This window comes from Homalodisca vitripennis, chromosome 8 (assembly GCF_021130785.1).
Source record: "Homalodisca vitripennis isolate AUS2020 chromosome 8, UT_GWSS_2.1, whole genome shotgun sequence".
NCBI lineage: Eukaryota > Metazoa > Arthropoda > Insecta > Hemiptera > Cicadellidae > Homalodisca > Homalodisca vitripennis.
In genome coordinates, this window is record NC_060214.1 from 23,821,848 (window position 1) to 23,838,791 (window position 16,944).

The 16,944-nt window shown below is 36.2% G+C and overlaps 1 protein-coding gene across 1 annotated transcript in view; it reads left to right on the plus strand.

Moving 5' to 3' along the window:
* The window catches only part of LOC124367433 (proteasome subunit beta type-6-like), a 39,493-nt gene that overhangs the window by 11,924 nt on the left and 10,625 nt on the right, over positions 1-16,944 (plus strand). The window contains exons 2-4 of the mRNA XM_046824242.1: positions 7,047-7,114; positions 10,311-10,442; positions 15,160-15,289. Coding sequence (XP_046680198.1) covers positions 7,047-7,114; positions 10,311-10,442; positions 15,160-15,289 — 330 coding nt within the window. The remainder of the gene's footprint in view (positions 1-7,046; positions 7,115-10,310; positions 10,443-15,159; positions 15,290-16,944) is intronic.

Sequence of the window (16,944 nt, forward strand, 5' to 3'; positions counted from 1 at the left end):
CAGCAATAAGAACCCTTACGCCAGATTTCAAATAGAACTAAGACAATCAGTTAAAGAATTTAAAGAACAATTCAATGTTACTGAAATCTGAATGTGGAGGTCTGTAAAACAGAGATAACTAAATATTGAGAACCGCTTAAATCCACTGAAAACACTGGCCAGCTCACAAGAACCCTCCTTGCAAAATCTCGAAACGTCAACAGCATGACAATGCCTCAGACCCTCGTGAACCAAGATGCACACGCCACCTCGCCCCTTAACGGACCGACAATAACTGGACACGACCCTAAACCCAGACAAAACAAAAATATTCATCTCTGATTCTCTCAGAAAGTGTTTCTGAGAAACATAGGATTTTGAGGCGAGAGCAGATCCACCATAAACCTCAATCTGGGCCAGTTTAGGCATAATACCCTGGGACATTTTGATGTACCAGCCTAAGAGTGTCTAGGTGATCGCTTTATCCCCCCGTACGACCCGTTCCCGAAGAAGCTATTGAACGCACAGGAGAGGGCTCACGGGAAATCTCTGGTGAAGGATCACGGGGAAAACCCAGTAGTGGGCCCACAGGAAGGCACAAAAGGATTAGGAGCGACAGGGAAGGGCTGCAGGGCATTGCTAGAGAGGATGGGAGCCACCGAATCGGAAAGTGAGCGTTTTAGAAGTAGATTTTAGTAACGTGGAGAGCATAATGTGGCCCAATTCAAAGTTGCCACTCCTATTTAGGTGCCTTCCGTCTATAGCAAGGTGGTGCCTACGAATACAATTATACAGATCAATAAATTCAACATTAAAGTTGTTACACATCAAAAACAACTGCTCGTTAAGATAATCTAGAGCTATGTCATTGATATCCCGACGCCTTAAGATGCTATTTAAAATTATCTTAGCATTAGGAAATTCAGTCTTACAAGTATACAGCAGCTCAGCCATCCTGTGCAAAACCTCTTTCTTGCCACAACCACCATCATATCCAGCCCCTTACCATTATAACCCATAGCCACATCATTTGTGCCGACATGAATATAAAAATAACCGGTGGCTGGACTTGAACATAATCTTTAAGTTTTCTCTTTATGTTTAAAATTTTTTGCACCAGGATTTACATCAACAGTAGCTCCCCTATATACACATTGTTTACTTGAAAATCTTAGTAACGAATCCCCAATAACCAGGCAACTTTTCAAGGTAGACGTTATACATATTATTATTATTTACAACATTGGGACTACTCTTTTTATGTATAGAATCTCTATTACTATTTAAAAACTATTTACATTTTTTCTTTAGGCTAAGGTGGCTGTCCGTGAGTTCAGGGTCCTTACTTGACTTACAATTACGACACCGTTGTCGTTTGCTACTATTAGATTCCCTAATGACAGACATCCGTTTCACGTCGCTCTCCACATTCCCTGACTTCTTACACCTCTTAGACTTAATTACATTGAGTCATGGCATCCTCTTGCTGGCTCGTCCTCCACACTCCAGAGACACTTTTCACACGCCCAGTGTCATGGACATCCTCCGACTCAAACGACGCTAGTTCTCCGTATTTGTTCTTTGTCTCAACGATGGGGGACGGCTGACACCCTGTTAAGTTTATTTTTTGCCTTCCTTGTCCGATTGTGTTTTACAATTGACCATTTATCGCTATCATCAATGGCTTGAGGAATTTCCTTAATGTTAGACTCGATCACAACCGGTTCAGTTGTTTCTCCGATAGCAAAGGTAAGGATAAAAACAGCCATAGTAAGTAAGCAAAAGAATTTCCTCACTAGCAAAACAGGATAGTCTATACATCAAAAATATGCAGCTGCTTAGTTTTTTCGTGACTTTATCAATGTGACTAAAAAAGTTTAGCTGATCATCCAAAACAATTCCAAGATAATTAACATTCAAAGAAGGACACATTTCTGACTCTCCAATCATAATGTTTTGAGATTCAATCAACGTTTTAGCAGACTTTCTAATTCCAAAATCAAGAAAATTGGTTTTAGATGTATTTACAAACAGAGAGTTTTCACCCAACCACTGCAGCAAATTACTGGCCTGAACAAAGGTTTGGATTTCAAGCTCGGCTCGATTGCAACCAGAGATGACCAAAGAGGTATCATCAGCAAACAAAAACAACTTGGAACCTTTCACGCTTCGATGGATGTCATTTATGAATAGTAAAAATAATAAAGGACCAAGTACGGAGCCTTGGGGAACTCCAGTGTGTACTTCTCGCTCCTCAGAAAATTGTTTTCTTAAGCACCCTGTATCATCAATAAAAGGAATTTCAACAATCTGTCTACGGTTCAGGAGATAAGAAGCAATCCAATCAAAAGCTTTCCCTCTAATACCCAAGTTTTCAAGTTTTCTGAGCAACAACCCGTGATCCACAACGTCGAAAGCCTTCGTAAGATCCAAAAATAGGCCAAACACGTGATTCCTGTTATCCAATGAGTTTGATACCTCAGTTAGAAGACTAAAAATTGCATTGACTGTAGACAACCCCTCACGAAAGCCATATTGATGGTCATGTAAAATTCCATTGACAGACAGGTAATTGGAAAGTCTGGTCAGCACAAGCCTTTCAAGAACTTTTGAAAATGTAGAAAGGATCGAAATGGGGCGGTAATTGCTAAGTTCCTTTGGACTTCCTTTTTTCTTAAATATAGGTTTTACAATTGAGAGCTTCAAGTGTGATGGGAACTTCCCAGATTCAAATGACGAGTTCGCAATCTGTGCAAGAGGATCAGCCAATATATCTATACAGCTCAACAAAATCCTGGATGAAACTCCATCAAATCCTGCTGAATTGCTTGTTTTCAAGGACTTTACGACTGAGATGATTTCATTCTTATCAGTTGGAGCAAAACATATAGAGGAACTCATACTTGATGAAGACAATGATCTTGGAGGAACAAATGAAGAATTACCCTTAGAATCTCTCAAACTCTGGCTTATTTCTGCAAAATGGATGTTGAATTTCTCTGAAATCATCCTAGGATTGTTCGTCAGATCGCCATTCTCGTCATTAAGCGTAATATGTGTGAAGGCATTAGCTTTCTTAACAGGAATGAGATCCTTAACCACATTCCAAGCAGCTCGCTGTTTATTCTGAGCCCCGCTGATGTAGGTCAATACTTTTTTCGCTTTGGCGGAATGGATGCGATTCCTAAACTCCTTCTTGGTTTGAATAAAAGAAACTCTCAAAGGATGAGAAGAGTCAAGATGCTTAGACAGCGAGTAGAGAAACAAAAGGCGATTATGAAGTTTTTTTAGATCTTCATCCAAAGGAATCCTCATCTGAGTGCCCCATGTACCGAACTTAATCTTTTTTGTAGGAAAAACACAATCAATATAAAATGACAAAATTGCAAGAAATGAGTCAAACATTTCATCAACATCAGCGGCTCCAAAAAGCTCATGCCATGATTCACCCTCCAGAAGACTCCTCAAGACCCGAATGCCGTCCGGGGTGAAGCACCGCTTGAATGTAAATTTAATAATATTGTGGGTTGAAGGAACAAATGAGGCAATGTCTCCAATTTGCGCATGATGATCGGAAATTCCAGTAATTAGAACCTGAGGTGAAAACATATTCTTTGGAATATTGCTAAATATGTTGTCAATGAGTGAACTGGAACCATTAAATTCTCGAGTGAAAGTGTCTATTGTGCTCACCAAGCCGAACGAATTCATCAGATCGATAAAAATTTTAGATGACTGACTAATGGTGGAAAAATCTATATTGAAATCACCAGACAAAACAATTGAATTAAATTTTCAGACTCTGAAAGATGGGAAACTTTAGAAATTTTAATTACAGTATTATAAAATAAAAGATATTAACTATACGCTGGTACAGGACTTACTACTTTGAAGATTACGGAGGCAGATCGCAAAATAAAACGCACTAAAATTTTAAATACTTGAACTTGAATTTACACGCGATAAATAATTACTCTAAATCCCAACTATAGGGTTAGAGGAAGAAAACTTCAGCTTCGACCGGTACACCTTCTCGTCGTGGCTTCAAGACTCGACTGACTACTTCTGACCCTCTCCAGGCTTGCCGGGTCGGAACGTAGACCGATCAGCTGATTACCGGTTCAACTAAACAAACAATGTCCACGCACCGCGTCTAGTTAACAGGAGCCTACTTCCTACCGCGATTCAGCATAAAGAATTAGAACTATGGTACATATTTTCCCTAGCCCGAAGCTGCAATCACGGTAGGAACCTAAACCTTTAAACACTCATCCCGGACTAAGTACAATAATATCCCTCCACATGCACACTTTTAAATAACAATTCTTTTGTACTTATCACTACGTGGAGGCTGTGATGTGTAGTCCGAGGGGTGATGTGGTAGGAGTGTCCGACGTCCAGTGTGGCTCCCCAGGTAGCCATCGCAGAGGGATGTGGTAGGTGAGGAGTCGAGGCAGGTAGCTTCTCCAATGATTGTGCGGCCGGTGCAGTGCGGCGGCCTCGTTGATCTCGTGGTTGGCTGGCTCTGGTTCGCTAATAGCACTGCTACCTGCTCCTCCAATCTAATAACAATTTCAGCCAGCGAGGCTTTGAGCTCTTGGAGGACATTCCTTTTTACAAAATATTCCCTCCGTATAATTGTATGGCTGTCAGTCTTTCACGGTGTTCTTATTGTACGCCTGCGCCAGTGTCACGAATGTAAACCATTACCAGATGTTGTTAATTACAATACAATCAATTTACAGGGATTACAATGGCACAATAATCAATTTTTTTTACACACAATAAACCTCATATAGTGATAAAAAAACAATATTACCCTGTCCTTCTACATTTGAAGGAACAGGGAAGAAATATCACTATCAATACAACTCATTGTACACCAAAAAATATTACCCTGTCCTTCTCTATTGGAAGGAACAGGGGACAACAACACCACAACATTACCAAAATTACCCTGTCCTTCTACATTTGGAGGAACAGGGAAGAAATATATCTCATGATATATCACAATACCTCTGTGTATTAATTTCATACACCATTAATGCCATTCATTGTCCCTGAAAATTACATGGTTATCACACACTTACACTGGCATTTTATATTATGACTTCTCATCTTAGCCATACAATTGCTGAAATAAAAAAGTCGCCACATCACCCTTTTATATTCCAATATTTATTTGTATTATTATAATAAACTACTGGACTCTCATACTTAACTTGTTTTGTGTTTTGGGCCAAATTAATACATAAGTATATAATCAATTCTTGAAGTTAATTTAGAAATAAATTATATTGTCATTTTATTGTTTTTAGACCCATCTTCAATTCCTTTTCAACAATATAATTGTCCTGAAAATAAAACATACTGACCTTTGCCCCGGGCTAATGTTTATTGAGTTCTCAACTTTCACTTTTAGTACTTTAACTTTAATTGTGAAACATGTACTTTCTTCACTGATCTTTCATCCTTTATATCCTGAACTATAAAGGATGAAACTATAAAATTTAATCAAATCAAATATTCCAAACTCACAATATTATTTTAAGTCCTAAGTCTTACTCAATACACAAAATTATGCAGGTTTATACACAATGTTCAAGTTCATACAAGTCTTATACAAGTTACACACACTTTCATGAATTATACAAGTTTATACCAGTTTACAAGTTCTTTCCTGTAAATAACCTGTTGTACAAGTTTATGCTCAAAAAGAAATAGCAGAGTGGCGCAAATTATGTACCGTTTTTATAGCACATATATTTTAAATTTATATGGAGCAAATACTTTATAAATTAAACAACTTTTCGGAAATACTTGCTTTATTCCGAAATTTAAGTTCACCCAAAAGTTTACAAACTTTTGATTCAATTTTCTTCAAATGTCACTCAATCGAACAAATCTAATTAAGAGTCTGATTAAAAGATATTAAAATTAAAATTAAACTAAAAATGTATCCTTCTCCAAAAATGGTTTAAATTAACAAAACAAAATAAAAAGTTCTCTTCTCAAAATACTCAAAATTAATATAACACAAAACTTGATATTTACTTTATGACCAAAATTTAATTCACAATACTTCAAAAAATTGAATTAAATTTCCAGACTCTGAAAGATGGGAAACTTTAGAAATTTTAATTACAGTATTATAAAATAAAAGATATTAACTATACGCTGGTACGGGACTTACTACTTTGAAGATTACGGAGGCAGATCGCAAAATAAAACGCACTAAAATTTTAAATACTTGAACTTGAATTTACACGCGATAAATAATTACTCTAAATCCCAACTATAGGGTTAGAGGAAGAAAACTTCAGCTTCGACCGGTACACCTTCTCGTCGTGGCTTCAAGACTCGACTGACTACTTCTGACCCTCTCCAGGCTTGCCGGGTCGGAACGTAGACCGATCAGCTGATTACCGGTTCAACTAAACAAACAATGTCCACGCACCGCGTCTAGTTAACAGGAGCCTACTTCCTACCGCGATTCAGCATAAAGAATTAGAACTATGGTACACACCCTTCAAAATTTAAAGTACATCCAGGAAGAAATTGCCAACATAACGCCTGCTATGCTTGAAAGGGACAAACACCAGAAATCGGTATACTCAATGTATCCAGAATGGGGGACGTCACCTATCTGATTTAATCTTCAAAACTATATGGGCAATGAATATGTAATCAAATTTTAATACAAAATTCAATTAATATTAATAGATACTTTACAACACAACACTGAGAAACAAGATATTTTAACAGTATATCATAAAATAAAGTTCTATGCCAAATAGAAATACCATATTTATTTCTTGATAAAGTTTTTTAATGACGATGGAAGGTTTGAAAGGATAACAGGATTTCGGACATTCACTATTGTAACATATAACAATGGAAAATGTCCAAAATCCTGTTATCCTTTCAACATACCTGTATTTATGTTAAAATTGTACAACATACAGTTGCCAAACACCAGGTAAAGGTTAATAAAATGATTTTCTATTTAGCAGGTCTATTTACTCAAATTACAACTGTACACACTAATGTTTTTCCTATCTTTTCAGACCACTATTATGGCTGTGGAGTTTGACGGAGGAGTTGTTATTGGCGCTGACTCCAGAGCTACCACTGGGTGGGTATTCTAATAATTGTCTTGGTCTGGATTGATAAAAAAACACCAGAAATTGGACTGGCAGTAAAACACCTGTTTTATTGTTAGTGAAAACACTAATTCATCTAACATTCTTTCCATTCCTGTTGTAGAAATCTTTGTTTTCTTGTTACATTACAACTAATGAGTAGAAATCTTCTGTTTCTCGTTACATTACAACTAATGAGTAGAAATCTTCTGTTTCTTGTTACATTACAACTAATAAGTCAAATAGTGCAATACTCACTTGAAGTTATTCGTAATAAACTAATATCGCACCGATTTTTAGATTATAATGTTTACAACTTGTCAGCCAGTACACAATTTTATTTCATTACAGGTTTTGCAACTCCCACTTCTAGGGTTAAATGTCTTTGCTCTAAAAATTCATTTTTTCATTCGTCATCTACCCTTATCTATGCCATCATAATTATGACATGCCATTTTAGGTATAAATTTAAAAGAGATTTATTTCATAGTAAAGAGTACGAGTTTCATGGTGTATCCTAGAAATACGTCTCTCGGTTGACTACAAACTTTCTTCCCTTAATACTCATAATAGACAATAGACAAAATTCTTTATTCATAATCTTCAAGATTAGAATGGTGTCACAAAGTTTACATGTAATAAAGTTTACGATGGTTGTGTAAGTGTAAATAAGTTATCAGTTCTCCAGTTAAGAAATTCTTCAATTGAGTAGAAGGGACGTTCTTTGAGCCATCTGGTTAGTTCCCTTCTGAATTGCTGTTTGTCTGCAGTATGATTTTTAACTTCAGGCGGTAGTATGTTCAGGAATTTGGCGCCCGTATAAGTAGGTTGCTTCTCAAATAGAGTCAATCTATGAGAGGGAAGTGAGTAATTGTTTGCTGCTCTTGTGTTGTGTGAATGTACATCTCCTCTTCTTGGTATGTTTTGTTGACTGGTATGGACAGTTACTTCTAATATGAATAGGGCAACTGTTGTTAGAATATTTAAGTTTTTAAAAGCTTCCCTGAATGAATCTATTGGTCCTAATCCTGACATTATGCGGATTGCTTTCTTTTGCAGCACCATGATCCTGTTAGTGTTAGTTTTCGAGGAGCTGCCCCAGATGGCTATACCATATCTCAGGTGGCTTTCAAAGAGAGCGTAGTATGCACATTTAATTATTTCTGGACTACCAACTTGTTTTAATCTCCTTAGCACATACAATGATGTACTGAGTTTTCCACATAGCTGGTCTATTTGGTCATTCCAGGAGAGAGTTTCGTCTATGACTAGTCCAAGGTACTTAACATTTTGCATTCTTTCAGCCTCTGGTAGTTCCAAAACTTCTCCTTTGCTTCGTCCAAGTATTAGTTGCTGAGTTTTAGTGCTGTTCAGTACTAGATCGTTGGCTTGACAATATTCTATTGCCATATTAATAGCTATATATGAGTCTATTTTCAGTCTGGTGGGCTTTTTGTTTTGTAACAGGAGTACTGTATCGTCAGCATACAATAGCATTTTTGCACAAAATAAATAAAATACATGACAAGGCCTATAATTTGATTCACTGCAAATAACTTGACTTTACCATAACCTAGTGTTTCAAACATAATTTGTTTAGTTAGCAATGTCCTAATATATCAACACTTATATTTAGATTTCTGTTGCTATTTAACACTAATAGTTCGATAGGTTAAGAATCGTTTACATATCTAAATGGCACACCATAGTAATTGGAGTATCTCTGAGATCTGTCTTGGGACCTATTCTTTTTTGTTGTATGTCAATGACTTCCATCATGCCTTCTCTATTGCAAAAGCAATACTCTTTGCCGATGAAACTATACTAGTTTTTTTTTTTAATAAAGCGTTAAGAAAATTAACACTAGCCTAAAACTAACGATAGAAGCTCAAAATAGGTACTATAAATGGGCTCATTAAATAACAACAAAAGCCAACGCATACATTTCTCCTCAACACTTTAGAACCCTCATCTTGAAGTGAAATGTGAAAACATCTTGAGGTATTGTCAGCAAAATGTTTAGGTGTGATCAAAATCTGGAATGGAGGGATCATTTTACATACTTTATTGGGAAGTTAAACTTCACTTGTTTTGCTGTTATTGTAGGGTTAGCCAACTATGATACTGTCATAACAGTCTATTATGCATATGCATATTCGCCCTTGAGATATGGGGTGATGTTTTTTGTAAGTTCTGTTGGGTCAAATTCAATTGAGTCAAACTCAATATTTTTAATTCAGAAAAGGATTGTAAGGAATATGTTCAACGTAAAACCTAGAGATTCCTGTGAACAATTTTTCCAAAAAATCAGAGTTTTAACACATTAATTTTATATTTTTGAATGACTAGTTTTTCAAAAAGATAATGTTAGCATGTGTTCCAATAATTGTACTGCCATAGTGTTTACCAGTATCCAATACCTAGACTTAAACTATAGGAGGAAAGAGTTCATTACTCTGAAATGAAACTTTTCAATGCCCTTCCAATCCATCTGAAATGTGAATGCAGTGTAAAATCTATTAAAGCTTCCCAGAGACACCACCTCGTAAGCAAGGTGTTTTACTCTGTGGCCAAATTTTTAAATAATGGATAATTTGTTTGTGTTTATTCGTAGATTTTTTAAAGTTTATCGTTATTGTAGGTACCATTTATTACTTATATTTATTTATACAATGACTGACAAATCACTGTTTACTTCATGTATAAAATGTAGAGTTAATAGATAATAAAAAAATAGTTTATCCTACTTTGCACCTCATATTGAGAACGTATATAACAACTCAATTATCAATTCGGGAGTGCCGATGACCGAGCGGTCTAACATGTTGGACTTTTGTTATGAGTTAGAGTGCAGGATCAAATCCTGTTTATGACCGAAGCACTTTTTATCAGTACCATCAATCTTGTACTCTATCGACACTCCTCTTCATTCTGTTTGATAAGATCCTCGAACAGGCCCATAAGGTTGAGTGGTAGAGAGGGCTAAAAAGCCCTAACTCCGCCTCTTGAATAAAGGCATATTTCATTTCATAAGGACGGACAGAATGAGGCTAATAGGAGATCGGTCTCCCCTTTTTTTTAAAAAAAAAGGAATTTTACATAGCAGGTGGGCAAAATATTGTTTTTGTTGAATCAGTTTTCTCAGTTCGGCCCTAGCCGGAGGTTGTGAATTTGGTCTGTTTGTTGCAGCACATACGTCTGTAACCGTCTGGCAGACAAGCTGACTCCAGTCACAGATTATATCTACTGCTGTCGATCAGGGTCCAGTGCAGACACCCAGGCTATCGCAGACATCGTCTCCTACCATATGAACTTTTATAGGTAAGTCTTGCACAATCCCGTTGTGATGATGGAGGTAGTTTTATTTTGTAAGTCAGTGGCATTTTTTTTATGCAACTAGGCCTACAGATGGTGTTTTTAAATATAACCTCTTAATTAATGCTGATATGACAATCCGCATTCTAAATCTGAATTATAGCTCAACCCTGTATTTGCCAGTCTTTTTTTCTAAAATGTCAATGTATTTTCTCCTCTGTTGCAAGCTGAAATTTTCTATTTTTCTTTTTGTTAATAAAAATTAAGTTGGAGACGAATTGAAATGTCAAATCAAATCAAAATCAAATCAAATCAAATCATAATTTATTTCCCAAAAATATTTACATGCTAGCACATTTACTATCAAATCTATATTATCTTGTTACTATACTATAATATTTAAATGTGTACTTAAAAAACATAAAACATGAAAATATTACACTCATCAAATTAAAGTGGCCTAGGAAATGAGCCTACATGGGCAGAAAGCCTGTATGTCAATTAGATATACAGTAGAACGTCAATAATCCAGATTAATTGGGACTGGGCCCCATCCGGATTATCAAATTATCCGGATTATCGAAATTACCTTAAAAATAACCAGTATACACTATTTAAGTACACAAACATTTTAAAATTTTATATTTTCTCATATTTTATAATATGAGAAAATATTTTATTTTATATTTTATTTTAAAGTCATTTTTCATTTCATTTCATTTTATATTCAAACACTGTAGTAGCAACATTTATACAGTAAAAATGTCAAACACTATTTGAGATTAAAAGAAAAATGTGTAATAGGTTTTTGAACTGCAGTAGTGGTTCGTTTTTTCACAGCTAAGTCCTTAATTCATTTTAAAAGAATCAGCTGAGTGGGTGAGCTCTCGTTTTGTTTCTCTAGCCATGACATCAGTGTCTCCGCTGCTACAAACGCTTCAGAATGAGTCGGCCCTGTTTCTTCTGTCTCATGTTCTGGGTCGTCACTGTCACATTCCATTGTTTCTGTTTCCTCTGAAAGAAATTGTTTAAATAGACAACCAAAAATAAATGCTTTCTTTTCCTGCCTTTACACAGTACTGTATGTATGTTACGTACAAAAGATTATCAATCAGAATGTTGGCAAAAACCACAGGTACTGTACAGTACAGTGTACTGTAAAATTTTATAACAGACTCCCCGTCTCCTTGCTACACGTCTTTTCGCCATCGCCCGCTTGACACTAAGGAACATAGTGCAAGGGCAGTTGGTACGATGTTTTAATTTTTGCTAGATACAAATCCGGATTATTCTTGACGGTCCGGATTCTTGACGTCCGAATTATCGACGTTCTACTGTAATATAATTTTATTGTGGTGAATTAAACTGAGACAAGACAAGACAAGACAATTCTTTATTTTCACATTCATCAAGAAGGAAATGGCGTCAAATACATATTATCTTAAAAATTTTTCCCAGGTTTGTTGTCATTAGCTGCCTAGGTCTTCACATTCTCTGCGAGTCGGCTCTCCAATTCAAGAATTCTTTTACTGAGTAAAAGGGTCTCTCTTGGAACCAGGAGTGCAGGCTTTTCTTCAACTTCCTTCCTTCCATTTTCTTCAGCTCATCAGGGAGATTATTGAAGAATTTTGCCCCAGCATAGGTTGGTTTTGTTTCAGAGAGAGTTAACTTGTGGATTGGCAAAGTAAAGTTATTGGCATGCCTAGTATTGTAAGAGTGAATGTCTTGGTGCTGTTGGACATTATGAGTTGTAGCTATCACAATACATTCTACAATATAAAGGCTGACTACTGTTGATAACCTCCACTCTTTGAATACCCCTCTACAGCTCTCTCTACATCCCAAGCCGGCCATTATTCTTAGAGCCTTTTTTTGAAGAATGAGGATTCGTTGGAGATTTCTTTCAGTTGAACCACCCCAAACCGCTAAGCCATATCTCATATGGCTTTCAAACAGAGCATGATAGGCTGTTATTGTGGCTTTTGTCGTGCTTATAGCTTTCATTCTTTTTATGGCATAGATTGCTGAGCTAAGTTTAAGGCATAAGTTATTAATATGATTTAGCCATGAGAGTTTGTCATCAACAATGATTCCAAGATAATTAGTTGAGCTGACAGATTGAAGATTTGGTAGATCTGAAATGTCATCCTTCTTGTTCCCAAATGAAATTTGTTTCGTCTTTGATTCATTGAAAACCAGGTCATTGTTTCTACAATAGTCCATAGCAATGTTAACAGCAATGTATGAATTTATTTCTAGATTTTCCACTGAGCTATTGGCAGTTAATAGCATAGAATCGTCAGCATACATGACTAAATTACTGTATGAATGTAAAACGTTAGGAAAATCATTAGTAAATAATATAAAAAGTACAGGCCCCAACACAGATCCTTGCGGTACACCACGGTCCATTGACAGGACCTCAGATCTAGAAATTGTAGTAATTCTTTTTATGGTCTGAGTCACTTCTACAACCTGGCGTCTTCCTTCAAGGTATGCTGAGAACCATGAAAGTGCTGTTCCTTGGATTCCTAGATGAAAAAGTTTTCTTATAATCAAGTCATGGCTTAGACAATCAAATGCCTTACTCAAGTCAAGTTGCACTCCCACTACATTATTTCCAGCCTCGATATTGTCCACAATGTGCTCCAACAGATCTACTATTGCAGTCATGGTGGATCGTCCCTTAATAAAACCATGCTGTTCCTCTGTCAAAAGGTTGTTCAGTTGAAGGTGCTTGAAAAGTCTAGAGAGTACAATTTTCTCAATAATTTTGGATTCAGTTGGAATTAAAGATATTGGCCTAAAATTTTCTATGTGGTGTTTACTGGATTTTTTGTGAAGAGGGATAACTTTGGAAATTTTCATACTTGAGGGGAAAGTACCATGCAGAAGAGACAGTTGTGTGATATGAAAAATCGGTACCGCTACTTCATTTTTACAAAATTTTAGAATTTTTGAGGATATTTCATTTAAGCCAAAAGAGGATTTTGTTTTTAGTGAGTCTATTACTTTACTTATTTCATCAATTAATGTGGGTTCCATAGAGGTCAGTGGCATTGCAACAGGTGGGTTCTGAACAAATTGCATTGTTGGGTTGATGCACAGGTTCTGTTTGAGAGTTTCATCAGCAATAGTTGAGAAATAGTTGTTAAAATGGTTGGCTATATCTATAGGGTCGTCAATTTTTTCTCCGTTTTTAATTATGAAGTCAAATCCAGAAATTGTGTCCTTGTGCTGATGATTTCTCTCGCTGTTTATGATCTCCCAAACAGCCTTATTTTTGTTAGCAGCATTGTCAATATGAGCAGCACTAGCCTCTTGTCTTAAGGTCCTTAGTTTTAAGTCGTAAGCCTTCTTTAGCTGTGTAGAAGTTTGTTTATCCTCTTGGCTGCCAGAAATACAATATCTCTCATTTGCTTTAAGAAAATCTTTCTTTAAGCGGAGAGCTTCTTCGTCATAGCATGGTCGAGCTTTTGGTTTTGCCACAACTCTGAATTTCTTGATTGGACAAGTGAGATCTAAAAAGTATGTTATTGTCTTCAAATATTGTCTGTAGGCCTCTTCCACACTATCTTGTTGAAGTACATTAGTCCAAGATTCCTCAGCCAAATATCGTTTGAGATTTGTTAAGTTCTCTGGACTTACATGTCGATGAGAGGAGGTAGTAGTTTTTTTTGATTCAACAGACAGAGGCAGATAACAAAGTTGTCCGAAATGGTCACTTATACCAGTATGGAGAATTTTCACTTGAGATTCATCAATTTCAGCATTTGTGCAGATAGCATCTATGGAGGACTGATGACCTTGAAATACTCTGGTCGCCGAAAGTTGGAGTCGTGTCATGTTATGGGACAAAAGAAATTCATCAAACATAATAGTTTCCCTAGTAGGTCTTAAAATGTCAATATTTATATCCCAATCAAAATAATTCTGGTTTGAGTCGGAATGTTATCCAGAACTTTATGAAGGACCTCGATAGCTTCTGCTGTGATGTCAATCAGATTATTAGGAGGCCGATATACACCTATCATATAAAGTTGTTCTTTTCCAGAAAGTTTGATAGAGGCAACTGTTACTTCACAGACTAGGGGTATACTGAGATGTTCCATTTCCAAACTTGTAGTTTCATTCTCTATTTTGTTACTTTTGTAAATTGCTACCCCTCCTTTAATGTTATGCACTCTTCCAAATGCGGAGACCAGAGTATAACCATTTAATTGCGTATTTATGATGTTATTTGCATGTTGTCCGTGTTCTGTGACAACTACCAAATCTGGCTTGAGAGAGGATAATAAATGGTTTAATCTCTCCACCTTGTTACTGATGCGGTCGACATTTTGATGGAAAATCGACAATATGTTTTCTCCATCCAAACCAGGCCTTTGAGTGTTAATTGTTATTCTTTGGCCTTTTTCAGGTGGCTGTCCTCTAAAAAAGGACCTGTTGAGGAGGTTGCCATCTGTGTGCAAGGTTCATCTGAAGGGTTAGGTTCAGAGTGCTCTGGCAGCAATTCTAATTCAATAGCACTACTTTTATAGCTCTCATTGATTTTTTTGTAGAATTCTATGTGCTTTACGAAGAATTCTTCTAGAGCTTCATTGTGACTGCGGACTTTTGCAGTTATTGGCGGTTTCTTTGCCAGCACTTTTATTTTTGGATTCACACCCCCTTGCCTGTCCTGAGAACTAAAATAAAATATATTTGAAAATGTTTTGTCAAGGGCCGAGACAGGAGAGGAGCCCTTGGTAGAGTCGGTGGCCAATCTTTTCCGGGAATTGTGCTACAACTACCGGGACCAACTCACTGCCGGGATCCTGGTGGCGGGCTGGGATAAACGGAAGGGCGGGCAGGTACACAACCTTCCTCTTTTCTCTCCATTTTAATTAGTTTATCGATAATTGTTTTAGCAGTCAACACTTTCAAAAAATATTACAAAGATTTACTATAAGTTATTTCATTGTATTATTTGCATTTGGAGAAAATAAACAACATTTTAAACTACCAAAATATAGAACATGGATTGCTTAGTTGACAAACAAAATTAACCCTTTATTCAAGAATTCATCCCAGTTACTATTAAATATTATTTTTAACAATAATAAAATATGTAATGCTTAATTTGTTACTGTTAAGATAAGATTTTATTCTCAAATTATTTTTTTCCTAGCTTGATAAACTTAAAACTGACTGTCAGACATATAAAACGTCAGCTAAGCACATACATACACTTAAGTTGTGACTTACAGTCTCTTTATCTAGTTGTCTGACAGTGATATATCTGTTATTTATGTGTTGATGCTCCACAATTGTGTGCTGTTATTAAGTGTGTCAAGACATATAAAACGTTAGCTAAGCACATACATACACTTAAGTTGTGACTTACAGTCTCTTTATCTAGTTGTCTGACAGTGATATATCTGTTATTTATGTGTTGATGCTCCACAATTGTGTGCTGTTATTAAGTGTGTCAAGACATATAAAACGTTAGCTAAGCACATACATACACTTAAGTTGTGACTTACAGTCTCTTTATCTAGTTGTCTGACAGTGATATATCTGTTATTTATGTGTTGATGCTCCACAATTGTGTGCTGTTATTAAGTGTGTCAAGACATATAAAACGTCAGCTAAGCACATACATACACTTAAGTTGTGACTTACAGTCTCTTTATCTAGTTGTCTGACAGTGATATATCTGTTATTTATGTGTTGATGCTCCACAATTGTGTGCTGTTATTAAGTGTGTCAAGACATATAAAACGTCAGCTAAGCACATACATACACTTAAGTTGTGACTTACAGTCTCTTTATCTAGTTGTCTGACAGTGATATATCTGTTATTTATGTGTTGATGCTCCACAATTGTGTGCTGTTATTAAGTGTGTCAAGACATATAAAACGTCAGCTAAGCACATACATACACTTAAGTTGTGACTTACAGTCTCTTTATCTAGTTGTCTGACAGTGATATATCTGTTATTTATGTGTTGATGCTCCACAATTGTGTGCTGTTATTAAGTGTGTCAAGACATATAAAACGTCAGCTAAGCACATACATACACTTAAGTTGTGACTTACAGTCTCTTTATCTAGTTGTCTGACAGTGATATATCTGTTATTTATGTGTTGATGCTCCACAATTGTGTGCTGTTATTAAGTGTGTCAAGACATATAAAACGTCAGCTAAGCACATACATACACTTAAGTTGTGACTTACAGTCTCTTTATCTAGTTGTCTGACAGTGATATATCTGTTATTTATGTGTTGATGCTCCACAATTGTGTGCTGTTATTAAGTGTGTCAAGACATATAAAACGTCAGCTAAGCACATACATACACTTAAGTTGTGACTTACAGTCTCTTTATCTAGTTGTCTGACAGTGATATATCTGTTATTTATGTGTTGATGCTCCACAATTGTGTGCTGTTATTAAGTGTGTCAAGACATATAAAACGTCAGCTAAGCACATACATACACTTAAGTTGTGACTTACAGTCTCTTTA